Below are 24486 nucleotides of genomic sequence, written 5' to 3'. Positions count from 1 at the left end.
GAACTAACGAAAACTGTCTGTGACATCACCCATCTAACAAAGACTGGCTGTGACCTCACCCATCTAACAAAGACTTGCCGTGACATCACCCATCTAACAAAGACTGGCCGTGACATCACCCATCTAACAAAAGCTTGCTGTGACATCACCCATCTAACAAAGACTGGCTGTGACATCACCAATCTAACAAAGACTGGCCGTGACATCACCCACCTAACAAAAGCTGGCTGTGACATCACCCATCCAACGAAGACTGGCTGTGACATCACCCATGTAACAATGACTAGCTGTGACATCACCCATCTAACAAAGACTGGCCATGACATCACCCATCTAACAAAAGATTGCCTGTGACATCACCCATCCAACGAAGGCTGGCTGTGACATCACCCATGTAACAATGACTAGTTGTGACATCACCCATCTAATAAAGACTGGCCGTGACATCACCCACCTAACAAAAGCTGGCTGTGGTATCACCCATCCAACGAAGACTGGCTGTGACATCACCCATGTAACAATGACCAGCTGTGACATCACCCATCTATCAAAGACTTGCCGTGACATCACCCATCTAACAAAGACTGGCCATGACATCACCCATCTAACTAAAGCTGGCTGTGACATCCCCCATCCAACGAAGATGGCTATGACATCACCCATCTAACAAAGACTGGGTACGACATCACCCATCTAACAAAGACTGGCTGTGACATCACCAATCTAACAAAGGCTGGCCGTAACATCACCCATCAAGGAAAGACTGGCTGTAACATCACCAATCTAACAAAGGTTGGCCGTGAGATCACCCATCTAACAAAGACTGGCTGTGACATCACTCATCTAACAAAGACTGGGTATGACATCACCCATCTAACAAAGACTGGCTGTGACATCACTCATCTAACAAAGACTGGCTGTGACATCACCAATCTTACAAAGGCTGGCCGTGAGATCACCCATCTAACAAAGACTGGCTGTGACATCACTCATCTAACAAAGACTGGGTATGACATCACCCATCTAACAAAGACTGGCTGTGTGTGCTACTGAAAGGATTGTCTAGGTTACATCTTACCTGTAACCTGGTTGTATTGCCTGTAACCTACAGCTTCTTCCCCCAACCCAGTAATGGTTGGCATTGGGTTTTAATGACAGCAGTCCCTCTCCCTCCTAGGGCTCACTGGGACTATCCACTGGGGCTCAACTGAAGGCTGTGTTTCTCAGATCAGATCAGGTTGGACAGGGTTGTTTATTTCAGTTCCAGGGAACCAGGACGTTGCCATGGTAACCTTTCATATCACGCTGTTGGAAGGCAGATACACAGATACCCCGGCTAGACCTGCTCCCTCACCCTCCCACCCCCATCAGAGAAAGAGGCATGTTGTCTCTCGTCTTTTCTCTGAACTGGCTAATCTCACTCTCTCTATCACCCTTTCAGTTGCCTCCTCTCCTCTCCTCTCCTCTCCTCTCCTCTCCTCTCCTCTCCTCTCCTCTCCTCTCCTCTCCTCTCCTCTCCTCTCCTCTCCTCTCCTCTCCTCTCCTCTCCTCTCCTCTCCTCTCCTCTCCTCTCCTCTCCTCTCCTCTCCTCTCGTCCTCTCTTTTCCTTTTCTCTCCCTGTCCTTTGATTAGGTATTGGGTTCTGCTGGAGGATGACAGACACATGACGACAAGAAGTGCTTTGAGGCAAGTGATAGGCTGAGGGAGGATGCTGTCTGTCCACAGGGCTCTCTGTTACACTGAGGCCTACGTCATAGCTGGTCGGGCCTGGACACAAACACACACACGGTCCAGGTCTCGCTGTCAGAGTGAGACAGACACACTGATGATTTACATAGGGCGTTAAGATGAAAGGTTTCAGATTAAAGCTCTAGTGAGGTAGGTATCCCAATGCCCCAGGTCAGTGATTGGGGACATTGCACTGTGTAGGTTGTTGTCTTTTGGATGGGATGTTTAATAGGTGTTCTGACTCTCTGAGGTCATTAAAGATCTCATGGCACTTATTGTAAGAGTAGGGGTGTCCTGGCTAAATTCCCAATCTGGCCCTCATACCATCACAGCCAACAAATCAATCCCACCTTCCAATTGGCTTATTCATCCCCCCTCCTCTCCCCTGTAGCTATTCCCTAGGTCATTGCTGTAAGTGAGAATGTTTTCTCAGTCATCTGACTTGGTAAAATCAGGGATAAATAATCATTAAAGGTAGTCATGGTGACATTGTGTGTTATTGTCATGCCCTGACCTTAGATATCTCTGTTTTTCTATATATTTTGGTTAGGTCAGGGTGTGACTAGGGTGGGTACTCTAGTTTTTGTATGTCTAAGGTTTTTGTATGTCTATGTTGGCCTGATATGGTTCCCAATCAGAGACGGCTGTTTATCGTTGTCTCTGATTGGGGATCATATTTAAGTAGCAATTTCCCTCATTTGTGTTTGTGGGATCTTGTCTACATTGAGTTGCCTGAGTGCACACCAGTAGCTTCATGTTTCGTTTGTGCTATATTGTTTTGTTGTTGGTGAGTTTCAGTTTATTAAAATAATGTGGAACTTTACGCACGCTGCGCCTTGGTCCTTGGTCTTTGTCACGACGAACGTGCCAATTATGCTCCAGTGACCTTCGCTGTTCCTTGTTTTCTCAGGCTGAATCAAATCAAATCACATGTTATTTGTCACATGTTTCACAAACAACAGTTGAAGACTAACAGTGAAATGTTTACTTATTGGTCTCTTTTCCAACAATGCAGAGTTAAAGATAAAGATATATGTACTTTTTTTAAATAGTGACACAAGGAATAAATGCACAGTGAATAACAAATAACAATAATGAGTAGTAATAACATGGTTATATACAGGAAGTAGAAAACAACATGGCTATATACAGGAAGTAGAAAATAACATGGTTATATACAGAGAGTAGAAAATAACATGGCTATATACAGGAAGTAGAAAATAACATGGCTATATACAGGAAGTAGAAAATTACATGGCTATATACAGGAAGTAGTAATAAAATGGCTATATACAGGAAGTAGAAAATAACATGGCTTTATACAGGAAGTAGAAAATAACATGGCTATATACAGGAAGTAGTAATAAAATGGCTATATACAGGAAGTAGAAAATAACATGGCTATATACAGGAAGTAGAAAATAACATGGCTATATACAGGAAGTAGAAAATAACATGGCTATACAGGGAGTAGAAAATAACATGGCTATATACAGGAAGTAGTAATAAAATGGCTTTATACAAGAAGTAGAAAATAACATGGCTACATACAGGAAGTAGAAAATAACATGGCTATATACAGGAAGTAGAAAATAACATGGCTATATACAGGGAGAAGAAAATATCATGGCTATATACAGGAAGTGTGTGTGTGTGTGGTGTGTGTGTGTGTGTGTGTGTGTGTGTGTGTTTGTGTGTGTGTGTGTGTGTGTGTGTGTGTGTGTGTGTGTGTGTGTGTGTGTGTGTGTGTGTGTGTGTGTGTGTGTGTGTGTGTGTGTGTGTGTGTGTGCGTGCGTGTGTGTATGTGAGTGTGTTTGTATGCAAGTTATGTGTGTGTTTGGGTGTATGTGCAAGTACTGTATGTGTGAGTGTGTGGGTAGAGTCCAGTATGGGTAGAGTCCAGTGTGTGGGTAGAGTCCAGTATGGGTAGAGTCCAGTGTGTTGGGTAGAGTCCAGTGTGTGGGTAGAGTCCAGTATGGGTAGAGTCCAGTGTGTTGGGTAGAGTCCAGTGTGTGGGTAGAGTCCAGTATGGGTAGAGTCCAGTATGGGTAGAGTCCAGTGTGTGGGTAGAGTCCAGTATGGGTAGGATTTAGTGTGTGGGTAGAGTCCAGTACGGGTAGAGTTTAGTGTGTGGGTGGAGTCCTGTATGGGTAGAGTCCAGTGTGTGGGTAGTGTCCAGTGTGTGGGTAGAGTCCAGTGTGTGGGTAGAGTCCAGTATGGGTAGAGTCCAGTGTGTGGGTAGTGTCCAGTGTGTGGGTAGAGTCCAGTGTGTGGGTAGAGTTTAGTGTGTGGGTAGAGTCCAGTGTGTGGGGTAGAGTCCAGTGTGTGGGTAGAGTTTAGTATGTGGGTAGAGTCCAGTGTGGGGTAGAGTCCAGTATGGGTAGAGTCCAGTGTGTGGGTAGAGTCCTGTATGGGTAGAGTCCAGTATGGGTAGAGTCCAGTGTGTGGGTAGAGTCCTGTATGGGTAGAGGCCAGTGTGTGGGTAGTGTCCAGTGTGTGGGTAGAGTCCAGTGTGTGGGTAGAGTCCAGTATGGGTAGAGTCCAGTGTGTGGGTAGAGTCCAGTACGGGTAGAGTTTAGTGTGTGGGTAGAGTCCAGTATGGGTAGAGTCCAGTGTGTGGGTAGAGTTTAGTGTGTGGGTAGAGTCCAGTGTGTGGGGTAGAGTCCAGTGTGTGGGTAGAGTCCAGTATGGGTAGGATTTAGTGTGTGGGTAGAGTCCAGTACGGGTAGAGTTTAGTGTGTGGGTAGAGTCCTGTATGGGTAGAGTCCAGTGTGTGGGTAGTGTCCAGTGTGTGGGTAGAGTCCAGTGTGTGGGTAGAGTCCAGTATGGGTAGAGTCCAGTGTGTGGGTAGAGTCCAGTACGGGTAGAGTTTAGTGTGTGGGTAGAGTCCAGTATGGGTAGAGTCCAGTGTGTGGGTAGAGTTTAGTGTGTGGGTAGAGTCCAGTGTGTGGGGTAGAGTCCAGTGTGTGGGTAGAGTTTAGTATGTGGGTAGAGTCCAGTGTGTGGGTAGAGTCCAGTATGGGTAGAGTCCAGTGTGTGGGTAGAGTCCTGTATGGGTAGAGGCCAGTGTGTGGGTAGTGTCCAGTGTGTGGGTAGAGTCCAGTGTGTGGGTAGAGTCCAGTATGGGTAGAGTCCAGTGTGTTGGGTAGAGTCCAGTGTGTGGGTAGAGTCCAGTATGGGTAGAGTCCAGTATGGGTAGAGTCCAGTGTGTGGGTAGAGTCCAGTATGGGTAGGATTTAGTGTGTGGGTAGAGTCCAGTACGGGTAGAGTTTAGTGTGTGGGTAGAGTCCTGTATGGGTAGAGTCCAGTGTGTGGGTAGTGTCCAGTGTGTGGGTAGAGTCCAGTGTGTGGGTAGAGTCCAGTATGGGTAGAGTCCAGTGTGTGGGTAGTGTCCAGTGTGTGGGTAGAGTCCAGTGTGTGGGTAGAGTTTAGTATGTGGGTAGAGTCCAGTGTGTGGGTAGAGTCCAGTATGGGTAGAGTCCAGTGTGTGGGTAGAGTCCTGTATGGGTAGAGTCCAGTATGGGTAGAGTCCAGTGTGTGGGTAGAGTCCTGTATGGGTAGAGGCCAGTGTGTGGGTAGTGTCCAGTGTGTGGGTAGAGTCCAGTGTGTGGGTAGAGTCCAGTATGGGTAGAGTCCAGTGTGTGGGTAGAGTCCAGTACGGGTAGAGTTTAGTGTGTGGGTAGAGTCCAGTATGGGTAGAGTCCAGTGTGTGGGTAGAGTTTAGTGTGTGGGTAGAGTCCAGTGTGTGGGGTAGAGTCCAGTGTGTGGGTAGAGTCCAGTATGGGTAGGATTTAGTGTGTGGGTAGAGTCCAGTACGGGTAGAGTTTAGTGTGTGGGTAGAGTCCTGTATGGGTAGAGTCCAGTGTGTGGGTAGTGTCCAGTGTGTGGGTAGAGTCCAGTGTGTGGGTAGAGTCCAGTATGGGTAGAGTCCAGTGTGTGGGTAGAGTCCAGTACGGGTAGAGTTTAGTGTGTGGGTAGAGTCCAGTATGGGTAGAGTCCAGTGTGTGGGTAGAGTTTAGTGTGTGGGTAGAGTCCAGTGTGTGGGGTAGAGTCCAGTGTGTGGGTAGAGTTTAGTATGTGGGTAGAGTCCAGTGTGTGGGTAGAGTCCAGTATGGGTAGAGTCCAGTGTGTGGGTAGAGTCCTGTATGGGTAGAGGCCAGTGTGTGGGTAGTGTCCAGTGTGTGGGTAGAGTCCAGTGTGTGGGTAGAGTCCAGTATGGGTAGAGTCCAGTGTGTGGGTAGAGTCCAGTACGGGTAGAGTTTAGTGTTTGGGTAGAGTCCAGTATGGGTAGAGTCCAGTGTGTGGGTAGAGTTTAGTGTGTAGGTAGAGTCCAGTGTGTGGGGTAGAGTCCAGTGTGTGGGTAGAGTCCAGTGTGTGGGTAGAGTTTAGTGTGTGGGTAGAGTCCAGTGTGTGGGTAGAGTCCAGTGTGTGGTAGAGTCCAGTATGGGTAGGCTTTAGTGTGTGGGTAGAGTCCAGTAACTTGACCCCTCCACTATAGCGCCGTCGAGGTGGACTAGGGGCATGTTCGGCCTTCCTTTTCCTGATCAGCTGCTTTGTCTTGCCGACGTTGAGGGAGAGGTTATTGTCCTGGCACCACACTCCCAGGTCTCCTCCATATAGGCTGTCTCATCATTATTGGTGATCAGGCCTACCATCGTCGTGTCGGCAGCAAACTTGATGATAGTGTTGGAGTTGTGCATGGCCACGCAATTGTGAGTGAACAGGGAGTATAGTATAGGAGGGGACTAAGCACACACCCCTGAGGGGCCCCCGTGTTGAGGATCAGTGTGGCAGATGTGTTGTTGCCTACCCTTACCACTAGTTGCAGAGGGAGGTGTTCAGTCCCAGGGTCGTTAGCTGGGTGATGAGCTTGGAGGGGACTATAATGTTGAACACTGAGCTGTAGTCGATGAACAGCATTCTTACATAGGTGTTCCTCTTGTCCAGGTGGGAGAGGGCAGTGTGGAGTTCAATAGAAATTGCGTCATCTGTGGATCTGTTGGGATGGTATGTGACCGATTCTGACCCAAGTTAAGCACTCGTAAATGGAACATGATTTCCATTTAATGCACTTTTCTCTTTTCTCTTTTCTTTTTTTTACAAATACACCATATTCTGACCTTGACTTCATTCCCTCATAATTCCACTACCTTTAAGCACGAGGAAACCACGAACAAATAGAGTAACATGCACTGTAATTTACAAATTGCAAATACAAAAGTACTATTGTTGATGAGAGATAAATTTGAATAAGGAGATTGCAAATACAGCTAAAAATGGATTATTTTTCATTATGACAAAACATATGGAAGCAGATTGAAAATCATATCAACATGACATGCACTGTGACCCCTTTTCCATAGTGAAGTAGGCTATAAATAGCTGTGCAGTTATTCAGAATTTGGTATTACAGACTGGGTCAGGGAGGGGTTGAAAATGTCAGTGAAGACACTTGCCAGTTGGTCAGCGCATGCTCGGAGTACACGTCCTGGTAATCTGTTTGGCCCTGAGGCCTTGTGGATGTTAACCTGTTTAAAGGTCTTACTCACATCGGCTACGGAGAGCGAGATCACACAGTCGTCCAGAACAGCTGGTGCTCTAATGCATGGTTCAGTGTTGCTCTAACTTATGACCCTCTGATATTATCTGGAGAGAGAAAGGTTTTCTGGATATCTGCTATTCTTCATAATATCTTTCCGACTCCATAACATACTGAACTGAGTTGAAGGCTGCAACAAATGTTTTCAGAATATCATCAATGGAATGTAACATGAAACACAACTTTCTGCCATCACATACAGTACATATATAATTATCATACCAGACAGAGAGAAAAATATTGACCAATCTGGGTCTTGAACTTTGCCTACATTCCATTGCACTTTATGGCCCTGTGTGTTTGGTATTTGGTATTTTGTTAGGATCCCCATTAGCTGTTGCAAAAGCAGCAGCTACACTTCCTGGGGCCCACACAAAACATGAATCATAATACAGAATTACATAATACAGAACATCATTAGACAAGAACAGCTCAAGGGCAGGACTACATACATTTATTTAAAAGGCACACGTAGCCTACATATCAATGTATACAAAAAACTGTTGAGGTCAAATAGGGGAGAGGCGTTGTGCCGTGAAGTGTTGCTTAATCTGTTCTTTGAAACCAGGTTTTTTGTTAATTTGAGCAATATGAGATGGAAGGAAATTCCATGCAATAAGTGCTCTATATAATACTGTATGCTCTCTTGAATTTGTTCTAAATTTGTTCTAAATTTGGGGACTATGAAAAGACCCCCGGTGGCATGTCTGGTGGGATAAGTGTGTGTGTCAGAGCTGTGTGTAAATTGACTATGCAAACAATTTGGGATTTTCAACACATTAATGTTTCTTATAAAAATAAGAAGTGATGCAGTCAGTCTGTCCTCAACTCTTAGCCAAGAGAGACTGACTGCATATTATTTATATCAGCCCTCTGATTACAATGAAGAAGAGCAAGACGTGCCTCTCTGTTCTGGGCCAGCTGCATCTTAACTAGGTCTTTCCTTGCAGCACTGGATCACACGACTGGACAGTAATCAAGATAAGACAAAACTAGAGCCTGTAGAACTTGCTTTTTGGAGTGTGGTGTTAAAAGCAGAGCATCTCTTTATTATGGCTAGAACTCTCCCCATCTTTACAACCATTGAATCTATATGTTTTGATGAAAATTGTCTTCATGGAAATTTTGTTTCAGACAGACAGAAAGGTACCAGGGGTTCAATCCAGACAGGGAGAAAGGCACCGGGGATTGGAACCAAAATAATTGTCCAATCGTTTAGTTTACCATATTTTTTGGTTCCAACCAGCAAAATAAAGTTCTGAAACGGTTTGAAACAAAAAAAGTATCGGTTTATATTGTTCCTTTCTGTTTGTTTTAAAACCTCTGAATATTATTATATTATTAAAATATTATTAACAAATTTTTTTACATTTAGCTCAACGTTAAATTACACCAATCATGCAGCGCGGATAAGAGCAGCGTGCTATTGAGCGGGAAAGCTATAGCTGAGTGAGTGGTTAACATGCGTGATGGAAAGTGTAGGACGTAAGATGCAGCTGGAGGAGGATTTGAAGCCCTTGGCATCTTGTGATGGATTAGACTCACAGAATTCCTCTTCTATGGAGGAACTTTGAATGTCTTTGACCTTAACGCTTAACCTTCAGAGTTCGCTTAACGTCGGACCAGAGAAGCTAGCTAGCTAACAAGCTTGTGTGTGCAGAGCGGCGGCACCAGAATTAAAAACTTAAATAATAAATCTAATATCAAAGGTGATAACTATAGTGTCCTTAACTAGCATTGAAAACATTTATTCATTCTTCTCTACTTATCTTCTCTGCTTGTCTTCTCTACTTATCTTCTCTACTTATCTTCTGAATGACTGTAACATCAGTAAGCTATGCTTCGAAGGGGAGGAGGAGGGCAATGCTTGATTTGTAGTGAGCCAAGAGGGGGGTGACATGGGGAGTTATGAGGTATCAAAAGTCACCTTTATAATAAATCATTGCATGGATATCATTGCATTTGCAGTGATAGAGCATAGAGATGCAGAGTAGAGGCACTTACAGAAGTTGCCCACATAGCGACATTTTTTGTTGTTGCCTAGGTTCATTAGTTGTTGTTGTTGCTAGGGTTCCTGGCGAAATGTGGCCTTTTATAAATGCATTTCATGCAGTTTTATGTCATTTTAAATAACTGGAGATTTTGGCAGAATATGTTTTAATACCCGCACAAGTGATCGAAGTGGCAGGCTACTTTGACACTTACAAACTGAGAATCTGAGATTTAAAAAAAAACAACCTTGTCTTGAATCCATCAATAGCCAAGGCCTATCACAGGGGACAATTTTAGGACTCATCATTGTAGTCTGTACAAAAATATGGGATGGACCTCTCAGTCTGTAAGAAGAGATTCTCTTTTATGCCTTTACAAAGCGACCTTACATAACCTCCCTCTATATGTAACTACATTAATTAAGATAAGAATCATAAATTACCAAACCCATTCACAGGAATGGATAACACTAGAGATCCCCTCCAGTCTCTACAGATTTGCCCCTAATTTTCCCCTAATTTGGGGAACAATCTGCCGAGTTAGATGTGCTGGTGTCACTCAGGAAGTTTACATTATTGATTGAGGACCTCTATGTAGTTGAATGTAATGTGCTTTTATTAAATGTTAATTCTTTTATTGTGCTGAATTATATTGTTTTATTCACATGTGTATGTTGTTTTAATATTCTGTTTTATTGTAATGTGTACAGGGTTCTCTTGTAAAATATATATTTTTATCTCAATGTAATTGCCTGTTTAAAAATAAAGTTTAAATACAAATAAATAAATGAAATGTTAGATAAAGGTTGCGAGGTGTGTGCTGATTTTTCAATGACAGACTTGTGTCACGTTTCTGAGTGCAGGCTATTCCTTGTAATTAATCCACATCTAGGCTTTAAACACTCTTGGCATTCCCTCAACCAGCTTCACCTGGAATGCTTTTCCAACCATCTTGAAGGAGTTCCTGTTACGGTTTTCATCCTGGGAAGGAAAGGAGGACAAAAATGCAGCGTGGTTATGGTTGAACCTCTTTAATAAAGATGATAACGTGAACAATATACATATACAAAATAAGAAAATGTGGAAAAACTGAAACAGTCCTAACTGGTGCAAAACACAGAGACAGGAACAATCACCCACGAAATACTCAAAGAATATGGCTGCCTAAATATGGTTCCCAATCAGAGACAACGATAAACACCTGCTTCTGATTGAGGACCACTCTAGGCAACCATAAACTTACCTAGAATACTACACTGAACACAACCCCATTAATCTACAAAACCCCTAGACAAGACAAACACATAATCACCCATGTCACACCCTGGCCTAACCAACATAATAAAGAAAACACAGAATACTAAGGCCAGGGCGTGACAGTTCCCACATATGCTGAGCACTTGTTGGTAGCAGTGTAACCCATTGGTGTCCTGCAGGGCAGGAGGTCTGACCCCAATGGTGTCCTGGAGGGCAGAAAGAGGGGTCCTGGAAGGTAGCAGTGTGACCCCAATGGTGTCCTGGTATTTCACCTTTATTCAATAATAACTTTTTCAATATCCTTTTCACTTTAAAACAGACAGAGCAAAACAGTTAATCTCATGCAAGCAACCTATAGCCTACAGAAATGAAAGACGTGATTTTCAAGGCATGCAGCCTACAGAAATGAAAGACGTGATTTTCAAGGCATGCAGCCTACAGAAATGAAAGACGTGATTTTCAAGGCATGCAGCCTACAGAAATGAAAGACGTGATTTTCAAGGCATGCAGCCTACAGAAATGAAAGACGTGATTTTCAAGTCATGCAGCCTACAGAAATGAAAGACGTGATTTTCAAGGCATGCAGCCTACAGAAATGAAAGACGTGATTTTCAAGGCATGCAGCCTACAGAAATGAAAGACGTGATTTTCAAGGCATGCAGCCTACAGAAATGAAAGACGTGATTTTCAAGGCATGCAGCCTACAGAAATGAAAGACGTGATTTTCAAGGCATGCAGCCTACAGAAATGAAAGACGTGATTTTCAAGGCATGCAGCCTACAGAAATGAAAGACGTGATTTTCAAGGCATGCAGCCTACAGAAATGAAAGACGTGATTTTCAAGGCATGCAGCCTACAGAAATGAAAGACGTGATTTTCAAGGCATGCAGCCTACAGAAATGAAAGACGTGATTTTCAAGGCATGCAGCCTACAGAAATGAAAGACGTGATTTTCAAGGCATGCAGCCTACAGAAATGAAAGACGTGATTTTCAAGGCATGCAGCCTACAGAAATGAAAGACGTGATTTTCAAGGCATGCAGCCTACAGAAATGAAAGACGTGATTTTCAAGGCATGCAGCCTACAGAAATGAAAGACGTGATTTTCAAGGCATGCAGCCTACAGAAATGAAAGACGTGATTTTCAAGGCATGCAGCCTACAGAAATGAAAGACGTGATTTTCAAGGCATGCAGCCTACAGAAATGAAAGACGTGATTTTCAAGGCATGCAGCCTACAGGGTGATGTCAGAGGCATGCAGCCTACAGGGTGATGTCAGAGGCATGCAGCCTACAGAAATGAAAGACGTGATTTTCAAGGCATGCAGCCTACAGGGTGATGTCAGAGGCATGCAGCCTACAGGGTGATGTCAGAGGCATGCAGCCTACAGAAATGAAAGATGTGATTTTCAAGGCATGCAGCCTACAGGGTGATGTCAGAGGCATGCAGCCTACAGGGTGATGTCAGAGGCATGCAGCCTACAGGGTGATGTCAGAGGCATGCAGCCTACAGGGTGATGTCAGAGGCATGCAGCCTACAGGGTGATGTCAGAGGCATGCAGCCTACAGGGTGATGTCAGAGGCATGCAGCCTACAGGGTGATGTCAGAGGCATGCAGCCTACAGGGTGATGTCAGAGGCATGCAGCCTACAGGGTGATGTCAGAGGCATGCAACCTACAGGGTGATGTCAGAGGCATGCAGCCTACAGGGTGATGTCAGAGGCATGCAGCCTACAGGGTGATGTCAGAGGCATGCAGCCTACAGGGTGATGTCAGAGGCATGCAGCCTACAGGGTGATGTCAGAGGCATGCAGGCTACAGGGTGATATCAGAGGCACGCAGGCTACAGGGTGATGTTCGACAGGCTCCAGGGTGATTTCAACAATCTACAGGGTGATGTTCGACAGGCTCCAGGGTGATTTCAACAATCTACAGGGTGATGTTCGACAGGCTACAGGGTGATTTCAACAATCTACAGGGTGATGTTCGACAGGCTCCAGGCTGATGTTTGGTAAGATTCAGGGTGATGTTCGGCAGGCTACAAACAACACCTCTTTTCTGTTAAAATATTCGGAACTAAAATATAAACGCAACATGCAACAATTTCAATGATTTTTACAGTTCATTTATGAAAAACAGTCAATTCAAATAAATAAATTAGGCCTTAATCTCACATGACTGGGCAGGGGTGGGTTGGGCCTGGAGGTCATAGGCCCACCCACTTTGGAGCCAGGCCCACCAACTGGGGAGGAAGGCACAGCCAATCAGAATTTATTATTTATATATTACAAACAGAAATACTCCTCAGTTTCATGAGCTGTCCGGGTGGCTGCTCTCAGACAGTCCCGCATTTGAAGAAGTTGAATGTGTAGTTCATGGGCTGGCGTGGCTACACGCGGCCTGTGGTTCTGAGGTCGGTTCGGAGTACTGACAAATTCTCTACAACGATGTTGGAGGCGGCTTATGGTAGAAAAATGAACATTCAATTCTCTGGCAACAGCTCTGATTGACATTCCTGCAGTCAGCAGTCCAATTGCATGCACCCTCAAAACTTGAGACATCTGTGGCATTGTGTTATGTGACAAAATTATACCAGGCACAAGGTGCACCTGTGTAATGATCATGCTGTTTAATCAGTTTATTGATATGCAACACCTGTCAGGTGGATGAATTGTCTTGTCAAAGGATAAATGCTCACTAACAGGGTTGTAAACAATTGTTTATGTGCGTATGGAAACCTTTTGGGATCCATAAAGGGCAATAGGTTCTGTAACTGGATCAGTAGGATCAGTATTGTGTATGTTGTATAGATAGCTCAGTATTTTACCTAATTGGTATGTTGAATTTGATGTTCCTTTGGATGGCATAGAAGGCCCTTCTTGCCTTGTCTCTCAGATCGTTCAAAGCTTTGTGGAAGTTCATTTTTTTTTGTGTGCTCTATGGCAATGGTGTCTAGATGGAATTTGTATTTGTCGTCCTGGCAACAGGACCTTTCTTGGAAGGCCGTTATTTTTGACTTACTGAGATTTACTGTCAGGGCCCAGTTCTGACAGAATCTGTGCAGAATATTTAAGTTCTGCTGTTGGCTCTGCTTGGTTGGGGACAGAAGCAACAGATTATCAGCAAACAGTAGACATTGAACTTCAGAGTTTAGTAGGGTGAGGATGGGGGCTGAAGGCTGTTCCAGTGCCCTCACCAATTTGTTGATATATATGTTGAAGAGGGTGGAGCATAAGTTGCATCCCTGTCTCACCCCACGGCCCTGTGGAAAGACATGTGTTTGTTTTTTTAGCCATTTCTACCGCACACTTGTTGTTTGTGTTCATGGATTTTATAATATTGTATGTTTTTCCCCCAACACCACTTTCTATAAAAAAATGGAAATCAATGAAGCATGAGAAGACTTTGCCTTTGTTTTGGTATATTTGTCAATTAGGGTGTGCAGGGTGAATACGTGGTCTGTCGTACAATAATTTGGTATAAAGCCAATTTGACATTTACTCAGTACGTTGTTTTTTGCACATTTGTTTTTTTGTACAGCACTTTGAGATATCAGCTGATGTAAAAAGGGCTTTATAAATAAATTTGATTTGATTTGATTTTCACTGAGGAAATGTACGAGTCTTCTGTTAATGATAATGCAGAGGATTATCCCAAGGTTGCTGTTGATGCATATCCCACGGTAGCCTTTTGGGGTCAAATTTGTCTCCACTTTTGTGGATTCAGGTGATCATTCATTGGTTCCAAATATTGGGAAGATGGATATCTAAAATGTATTTGTATTTGTTTCATTTTGTCAGGAAATGCAGCTCTGTCTCGGGTTCTGCTGTGGTTCAGTGGTTGCACAGCCTTTCCTCTACATGGAGCCAGGTTTTCCTGTCTACCCTTCTCAAAGGCAAGGCTGTGCTCACTGAGCCTGTTGTCTACAAAGCATGTGACAAATTGATTCACTTTTGCTCTCTGACCCTGACTTACTTACAACTCCTCCCTCCCTCCTTCCCATTCTCTCTCTCTCGATCTGTCTGTACTTGTTTCAAGTTTCAAATGCTATTAGTCATATGTACGGGATACGAACACGTCTTCCAACTAAATGCAGGTTCCTTCTTGACCACAACAATAAGAAATAATAAAAGCTAAGATTATGAACATCAACTAAATATAGTATATGCACAGAGGATTTGTAAGCATAACAGAAAGATGGAGAAAATAGAGAGAGAGCGAGAGAGCGAGACAGAGAGAGAGAATGGGAAGGAGGGAGGGAGGAGTTGACTGAGACAGGGTCAGAGACCTGAAGTGAATCAATTCAACAGGCTTAATCAATCAATCAATCAATTTGTCACATGCTTTGTAGACAGGTGTAGACTAACAGTGAAATGCTAACTTACGAGCCCAACAATGCAGAGAGAAAACTATAAAAAATAATAACACATGAAATATATTCGGTGTGTCAATATAAGTAACACAATAATAAAATCCCCATCGCAATCTGTCAGTTTAAGCTAAGAGATATAGAGATAGAGAGATATCTGTTTTTTGCATGAGTTGTGTGTCAATACACTTTATCCGCCTATTTCGGCCTTCCGCATCTGCGGTGGAAGGTGGCCGAGCTACAGCCGTGTTTACGAACCATGAGACATCTTCTCACTTAAACGGCTGTACGGTTTGACCAACAAACTAATATGGAAAGACCACGATGGTGGTCTCCGTTTTGCGCTACAACCCCCACGGGACTCGTCTGCAGTCGGTACCATCGATGTACCAACTTCTGTTTGTACAAACCGTTTGGGCTACAAGTGTCGTCTGAAGGTAAAAAATACAAATGAAAATGAAGAATGGAGGTAGTTTTGTGCCTACACAAGAAAGCTGTTAAATATAAGTTAAAATATATATATATATAAACACAAATATTTAGAGTTTAAGTGATTTATTTCTTTATTTGTACTGTTTTCTAAATTGTGGAATAATAGTGAAGACCTCAAACTATGAAATAATTTCACCTTCTCATTTACAACTGCGACCTGGCCAAGATCAAGCAAAGCAGTGCGACCAAAACAACAACACAGAGTTACACATGAACAAACGTACAGTCAATGACCTCAGATTGCAGGCCAAATAAATGCTTCACAGAGTTTAAGTAACATACACATCTCAACATTAACGGTTCATTATTATTACATTATCTTGACTGGTACTGTATAGTACATTATCTTGACTGGTATTGTATAGTACATTATCTTGACTGGTAGTGTATAGTACATTATCTTGACTGGTAGTGTATAGTACATTATCTTGACTGGTAGTGTATAGTACATTATCTTGACTGGTAGTGTATAGTACATTATCTTGACTGGTAGTGTATAGTACATTATCTTGACTGGTACCGTATAGTACATTATCTTGACTGGTACCGTATAGTACATTATCTTGACTGGTACCGTATAGTACATTATCTTGACTGGTACCGTATAGTACATTATCTTGACTGGTACCGTATAGTACATTATCTTGACTGGTAGTGTATAGTACATTATCTTGACTGGTAGTGTATAGTACATTATCTTGACTGGTAGTGTATAGTACATAGGTGACATTTGGGTGTCTGTGAATCCAGAGACACAGTGAACAAAAAAAATCAAGGCAGCAACATTATAGAAACAAGGACAGTGAAAAATCATAATTTAGATCCACAGTGTCTAAAGAGTACCGACAGAATGCCTCTCGTGATTTTTGTCATTTTTATTGACCTCATTTTCTTTGTTTGCTGAAGCGCTAAGAACCACATGAACTCTAGCAGACAGAATTATTAGTTTGATGAAGATGTAAGAGCAGATTAATGGACTTCATTTCAAAGTTAAGGTAGGCCTAAATGCATTTTTCTTTGCAATTTGAGGGTTAGGCTGGTGTTGAATGAACATATGAATAGCTGTTTATTAGCCTTTTCAACCTGGTAAAGCATAATCAGTGCGTGTGCAACGACCTGTGCCCACAAGCAGTCTCCTAGCCTATCCACAAACTGTAGTAATTATAGCTGGCTTGACAGAGGCACCACAGCTTTAACCTGCCCTGAGGCCCTGTCCATTCAGCACCACAGAGTTAACCTGCCTGAGGCCCTGTCCACTCAGCACCACAGCTTTATCCTCCCCCGAGGCCCTTTCCATTCAGCACCACAGAGTTAACCTGCCTGAGGCCCTGTTCACTCAGCACCACAGAGTTAACCTGCCTGAGGCCCTGTCCATTCAGCACTACAGAGTTAACCCCCCCCCGAGGCCATGTCCATTCAACACCACCAAGGTAACCTGCCCCGAGGCCCTGTCCACTCAGCACCACAGAGTTAACCTGCCCCGAGGCCCTGTCCACTCAGCACCACAGAGTTAACCTCCCCTGAGGCCATGTCCATTCAGCACCACAGAGTTAACCTGCCCCGAGGCCCTGTCCACTCAGCACCACAGAGTTTACCTGCCCCGAGGCCCTGTCCACTCAGCACCACAGAGTTAACCTCCCCTGAGGCCATGTCCATTCAGCACCACAGAGTTAACCTGCCCCGAGGCCCTGTCCACTCAGCACCACAGAGTTTACCTGCCCCGAGGCCCATATCTGTATTCAATAATATTATGAAGTGCATGTGTGTGTGTGTTTATGGTGCATTGGTGCATCCATATATATTTGGTATTTTAGTGCCACCTGTGACTTTGGATGCTTCATCGGTCTATGGCTGAGTTGAGTTGAGCAGTGTGTCTTTATGTCAGATGATATGCACTGCTAAGACAGATTTACTCCCCAAAAAACCTTGATGAGCCGCCATCGGAGACGATCGCTTGTGTATCTTTGGAGACATTGGCATTTACAGTTGGTGAAATGTGTTTGTCAGTTTCAGTTGATCGCCTAAGTCACTCTGGTTGTTGGAGCTATCTGTTGTATGGTGGACTGGGGCTTCATCAAGGTTTTTTGGGGAGTAAATCTGGCTTAGCAGTGCATACACAGCCACCGACCTCAGGTCACATCACTGTTGTAAACAATATTGGCCGAGCCGCAGCCCAGCCCAGCCCACACAGAACAACCCACTGTTTTGGGCGTGGGCTTGTTTTTCTCTGTAATGTAGCATTACCAACTGTCCTGGCTGTCAGCCACACACCTGAGCCAACTAGAACTCCCTAAAGAGACTATTTACCCGGGTGACAGGTGTTACACAACAACAAGACAAAGATAAATACTCACAGGGCTCCACCAGGATGCACTACACACTCGAATGAGGCTATTGTGTTAATAAACATGATACTGTTGACACAGACTTTACTATACAAAGATAAACTTAGGTAACAAATGTACTTTCTTCACTGTCAGGAGTAAACAACACGTCATGTGGGAGACAAGGATGAAGAGAGCACTGTGGACGGGAGACAAGGATGAAGAGAGCACTGTGGACAGGAGACAAGGATGAAGAGAACACTGTGGACGGGAGACAAGGATGAAGAGAACACTGTGGACGGGAGACAAGGATGAAGAGAACACTGTGGACGGGAGACAAGGATGAAGAGAACACTGTGGACGGGAGACAAGGATGAAGAGAACACTGTGGACGGGAGACAAGGATGAAGAGAACACTGTGGACGGGAGACAAGGATGAAGAGAACACTGTGGACGGGAGACAAGGATGAAGAGAACACTGTGGACGGGAGACAAGGATGTAGAGAACACTGTGGACGGGAGACAAGGATGAAGAGAACACTGTGGACGGGAGACAAGGATGAAGAGAGCACTGTGGACGGGAGTCAAGGATGAAGAGAGCACTGTGGACGGGAGACAAGGATGAAGAGAACACTGTGGAGGGGAGACAAGGATGAAGAGAACACTGTGGACGGGAGACAAGGATGAAGAGAACACTGTGGACGGGAGACAAGGATGAAGAGAGCACTGTGGACGAGAGACAAGGATGAAGAGAGCACTGTGGACGGGAGACAAGGATGAAGAGAACACTGTGGACGGGAGACAAGGATGAAGAGAACACTGTGGACGGGAGACAAGGATGAAGAGAGCACTGTGGACGGGAGACAAGGATGAAGAGAACACTGTGGACGGGAGACAAGGATGAAGAGAGCACTGTGGACGGGAGACAAGGATGAAGAGAACACTGTGGACGGGAGACAAGGATGAAGAGAACACTGTGGACGGGAGACAAGGATGAAGAGAACACTGTGGACAGGAGACAAGGATGAAGAGAACACTGTGGACGGGAGACAAGGATGAAGAGAGCACTGTGGACGGGAGACAAGGATGAAGAGAGCACTGTGGACGGGAGACAAGGATGAAGAGAACACTGTGGACGGGAGACAAGGATGAAGAGAACACTGTGGACGGGAGACAAGGATGAAGAGAGCACTGTGGACGGGAGACAAGGATGAAGAGAACACTGTGGACGGGAGACAAGGATGAAGAGAACACTGTGGACGGGAGACAAGGATGAAGAGAACACTGTGGACGGGAGACAAGGATGAAGAGAACACTGTGGACGGGAGACAAGGGGGGAGAGAAGACTGCGGATGGGAGACAAGGGGGAGAGAAGACTGTGGACGGGAGACAAGGGGGAAGAGAAGACTGTGGACAGGAGACAAGGATGAAGAGAACACTGTGGACGGGAGACAAGGGGGAAGAGGAGACTGCGGGCTGAAGACAAGGACGGAGAGAAGTCTGTCAATTATCTCTCCTTCTTCCCAAAGTGTGCACTTGTTCACTTCCCTTCACTGATTTGAAAGGAAATTACTTGCATAAAAAAGATTGTGTAAACTCCCAGTGGTCTAAAGTTCTTACGTAAAAATACTTGAAAGGATTGGACCCTTTTTTTCAATTTTCGCCTAAAATGACATACCCAAATCGAACTGCCTGTCACTCAGGACCTGAAGCAAGGATATGCATATTCTTGATATCATTTGAAAGGAAACACTTTGAAGTTTGAGGAAAAGTGAAATTAATGTAGGAGTATATAGCACATTTGATCTGATATAAGATAATATAAACCAAAAAAAAACATGAATCTTTGAAGTGCAAGAGAAAGGCCATAATATATTGTTGCAGTTTAGACGCAATGTAGATTTTTGGCCACTAGATGGCAGCAGTGTGTGTGCAAAGTTTCAGATTGATCCAGTGAAGCATTTCAATACGGGACAATATTTTGTATCTAGTCTGCTAAAATGTGCCAAATTGGTCAATTGATATATTTTCGAGTACATACCTATAGAGAACATACAAAAATGAGCATGCTATGGTAATAAAACATGTTAGTTTACACACTCCCAGGAATGTCATACATGATGGATCATTAGCTAATACACTAACTTTCACACATCTAGATGGTCGGGCTGGGTGGATATGGAGCCAGAGACATCAGGGGTTCAAACTGTAGAACCCAGTTCCTACATTTGAACATAAAAATCGATTTTATCAACAAATCTGTGTACATTTCTCTCTGGGACTCAGAGCAAAATTACAGAATGTATCAAATATTTTGCTAGTACTGAAGCTGCCATTAATGAAGCTGCCGGTTGAGGACTTGTGAGGCATCTGTTTCTCACTCTAATGGACTTGTCCTCTTGCTCAGTTATGCACCGGGGCCTCCCACTCCTCTTTCTATTCTGGTTAGAGCCACTTTGCACTGTTCTGTGAAGGGAGTAGTACACAGCGTTGTGAGAGATCTTCAGTTTCTTGGCAATTTCTCGCATGGAATAGCCTTCATTTCTCAGAACAAGAATAGACTGACGAGTTTCAGAAGGAAGCCTGTAGCCATTTGGAGCCTGTAATCGCTGATGCTCCAAATACTCAACTACTCAACTAGTCTAAAGAAGGCCCGTTTTAATGCTTCTTTAATCAGGACAACAGTTTTCAGCTATGCTAACATAATTGCAAAAGGGTTTTCTAATGATCAATTAGCCTCTTAAAATGATAAACTTGGATTAGCTAACACAACGTGCCATTGGAACACAGGAGTTATTAGGTAATGGAAGACATACAAGACCACTGATAATCTCCCTCGATCTGGGGCTCCACGCAAGATCTCACCCCGTGGGGTCAAAATGATCACAAGAACGGTGAGCAACAATCCCAGAACCACACGGGGGGGACCTAGTGAAGGACCTGCAGAGAGATGGGACCAAAGTAGCAAAACCTACCATCAATAACACACTGCGCCGCGAGGGACTCAAATCCTGCAGTGCCAGACGTGTCCCCCTGCTTAAGCCAGTACATGTCCAGGCCCGTCTGAAGTTTGCTAGAGAGCATTTGGATGATCCAGAAGAAGATTGGGAGAATGTCATATGGTCAGATGAAACCAAAATATAACTTTTTGGTAAAAACTCAACTCGTCGTGTTTGGAGGACAAAGAATGCTGAGTTGCATCCAAAGAACACCATACCTACTGTGAAGCATGGGGGTGGAAACATCATGATTTGGGGCTGTTTTTCTGCAAAGGGACCAGGACGACTGATCCGTGTAAAGGAAAGAATGAATGGGGCCATGTACTGTATCGTGAGATTTTTAGTGAAAACCTCCTTCCATCAGCAAAGGCATTGAAGATGAAACGTGGCTGGGTCTTTCAGCATGACAATGATCCCAAACACACCGCCCGGGCAACGAAGGAGTGGCTTCGTAAGAAGCATTTCAAGGTCCTGGAGTGGCCTAGCCAGTCTCCAGATCTCAACCCCATAGAAAATCTTTGGAGGGAGTTGAAAGTCTGTGTTGCCCAGCAACAGCCCCAAAACATCACTGCTCTTGAGGAGATCTGCATGGAGGAATGGGCCAAAATACCAGCAACAGTGTGTGAAAACCTTGTGAAGACTTACAGAAAACGTTTGACCTCTGTCATTGCCAACAAAGGGTATATAACAAAGTATTGAGATAAACTTTTGTTATTGACCAAATACTTATTTTCCACCATAATTTGCAAATAAATTCATTAAAAATCCTACAATGTGATTTTCTGGATTTTTTCTTCTCATTTGGTCTGTCATGGTTGAAGTGTAGCTATGATGAAAATTACCGGCCTCTCTCATCTTTTTAAGTGGGAGATCTTGCACAATTGGTGGCTGACTAAATACTTTTTTGCCCCACTGTATATATTTTTTAAATTGAATATATAAAACATACAATCTACTTGCATCCACTTCCCATCTACATCATGCCCATGTTGACTCCAATACTTCCCACGGTTGTGTAAAGTTGGCTGGATGTCCTTTGGGTGGTGGACCATTCTTGATACACACTGGAAACACCTATTACAAATCAATTCACCTTCTGAATGGCATACATACACAACCCAATGTCTCAAGGCTCAAAAATGATTCTTTAACCCGTCTCCTCTCCTTCATCTACACTGATTGAAGTGGATTTAACAAGTGACATCAATAAGGGATCATAGCTTTCACCTGTTTAGCCTGTCAAGGTAAGAGCAGGTATTCCTAATGTTTTGTATACTCAGTGTACGTTACCTATGCCAATAAAGCCCATTTGAATTGAATTGAGAGAGGGAAAGAGAGAAAGAGAGAGAGAGAGAGCCATGTCTGCCTACGGCGTCCTTTCTCAATAGCAAGGCTATGCTCACTGAGTCTGTACATAGTCAATATTTTGATAAACTAGTGAAGAACAAACACCATTGTAAATACAACCCATATTTATGTTTATTTATTTTCCCTTGTGTACTTTAACCATTTGTACATTGTTACAACACTGTATATATATATATATAATATGACATTTGTAATGTCTTTATTGTTTTGAAACTTCTGTATGTTTAATGTTTACCTTAAATTTATATGATCTACCTCACTTGCTTTGGCAATGTTAACACGTGACCCATGCCAATAAAGCACCTTGAATTGAATTGAATTGAGAGAGAGAGAGAGAGAGACAGAGAGAGAGAGACAGAGAGAGAAAGAGAGAGAGAGAGAGAGACAGAGAGAGAGAGAGAGAGACAGAGAGAGAGAGAGAGAGGGAGAGAGAGAGAGCGACAGAGAGAGAGAGAGCGAGAGAGACAGAGAGAGAGAGAGAGAGGGAGAGAACTGTGTGGGCAGAGTTAACTTCTTGATGCAGTAAGATATAGGGTTTCTCCAGCCCAGCCACACACAGGAAGTTACCCACACACACTTCATCACCCTCCCAGCCAGGCATCTGACTGAAGACCAACTTGTATCTTCTCCTTCCCTCCTGCCCCCAGGTCACAGGTCACGGAGTGGAGAGAGGGAAAGAGACGGCCAAATTAGGTGCTGAAACTTTAATATCCTACAAGTTAATAATTTTATATCTCAGCTGCCACCCACTTCAAAGGAATGTCATGTCTCCCTGTCTTCCACACCCTCACCCCCTCTCTCTCCCTCCTTCCCTGTCTTCCCCCCCTCGCCCCCCTCTCTCTCCCTCCTTCCCCGTCTTCCACACCCTCACCCTCCTCTCTCTCCCTCCTTCCCTGTCTTCCCCCCTCGCCCCCCTCTCTCTCCCTCCTTCCCCGTCTCCACACCCTCACCCCCCTCTCTCTCCCTCCTTCCCTGTCTTCCCCCCCTCGCCCCCTCTCTCTCCCTCCTTCCCTGTCTTCCCCCCCTCGCCCCCCTCTCTCTCCCTCCTTCCCTGTCTCCCCCCCTCGCCCCCCTCTCTCTCCCTCCTTCCCTGTCTTCCACACCCTCACCCCCCTCTCTCTCCCTCCTTCCCCGTCTTCCACACCCTGGCCCCCCTCTCTCTCCCTCCTTCCCTGTCTCCCCCCCCCCCCCTCCAGCTCCTCAGGACTTCCGAGTGCAGTTAAAACAAGTTCATGGAGACTGGAGAGTGAGTCATCTAGTGTTACTTCCTTTCTCAGATCTTCAACTTGTTCAAATTGTAATAGATGGCCATATCTATAGAGCACACACACACACACATACACACGCACGCACACGTGCGCACTCCTAGAGGAGATAATACAGTATAAGGGAAGCCAGTGTAAATCAATGGGGCGGCAGGTAGCCTAGTGGTTAGAGCATTGTACTTGTTAGATCGAATCTCAGAGCTGACAAGGTACAAAACTGTCGTTCTGCCCCTGAACAAGGCAGTTAACCCACTGTTCCCTGGTAGGCCGTCATTGAAAATAAGATGTTGTTCTTAACTGACCTAGTTAAATAAAGGATAGATAAACACGGAGAGTGAGTCTTGCTACAGCGTTCTCCTTCTGTCTATTTTACTGTGGAATAAATCATTAATATTCTGAATTTAATAACATTCTCAAATAGGTGTTTATTTTGTCCAGGTGTGAAAGGGCAGTGTGGAGTGCAATAGCTATTGCATCATCTGTGGATCTGTTAGGGCGGTATGCAAATTAGGCTGGGTCTAGGGTTTCTGGGATGATGGTGTTGATGTTAGCCATTACCAGCCTTTCAAAGCACTTCATGGCTACAGACGTGAGTGCTACGGGTCTGTAGTCATTTAGGCAGGTATCCTTTGTGTTCTTGGGCACAGGGACTATGGTGTTTTTTTTAAAATAGAACATGTTGGTAGTTGTAACGAGTGTGCAAGTTCAGGGAGTGAGTGTTTTAATAAATAAACAAAATATACACGCAACACAAACAAACGCACCGACATGGAAACAGAGGCAATAACACCAGAGGAAAGAACCAAGAGGAGAGACAGAAATAGGGAAGATAATCAAGGAGGTGATGGAGACCAGATGAGTGACAGATATAGGGAAGATAATCAAGGAGGTGATGGAGACCAGGTGAGTGACAGATATAGGGAAGATAATCAAGGAGGTGATGGAGTCCAGGTGAGTGACAGATATAGGGAAGATAATCAAGGAGGTGATGGAGTCCAGGTGAGTGACAGATAGAGGGGAGATAATTAAGGTGGTGATGGAGTCCAGGTGAGTGACAGATAGAGGGAAGCTAAACAAGGTGGTGATGGAGTCCAGG

At 44.3% G+C, this 24486-nt stretch overlaps 1 protein-coding gene across 1 annotated transcript in view; it reads right to left on the bottom strand.

Moving 5' to 3' along the window:
- LOC116355544 (extensin-like) overlaps positions 1-17084 on the bottom strand; it is a 53019-nt gene extending 35935 nt beyond the window's left edge. The window contains exon 1 of the mRNA XM_031799972.1: positions 17030-17084. Coding sequence (XP_031655832.1) covers positions 17030-17084 — 55 coding nt within the window. The remainder of the gene's footprint in view (positions 1-17029) is intronic.
- Positions 17085-24486: the final 7402 nt, after the last annotated feature.

The sequence above is a fragment of the Oncorhynchus kisutch genome, linkage group LG20, assembly GCF_002021735.2.
Source record: "Oncorhynchus kisutch isolate 150728-3 linkage group LG20, Okis_V2, whole genome shotgun sequence".
NCBI classification, from domain to species: Eukaryota; Metazoa; Chordata; class Actinopteri; order Salmoniformes; family Salmonidae; genus Oncorhynchus; species Oncorhynchus kisutch.
This window is presented reverse-complemented; position numbering and strand designations above follow the sequence as displayed.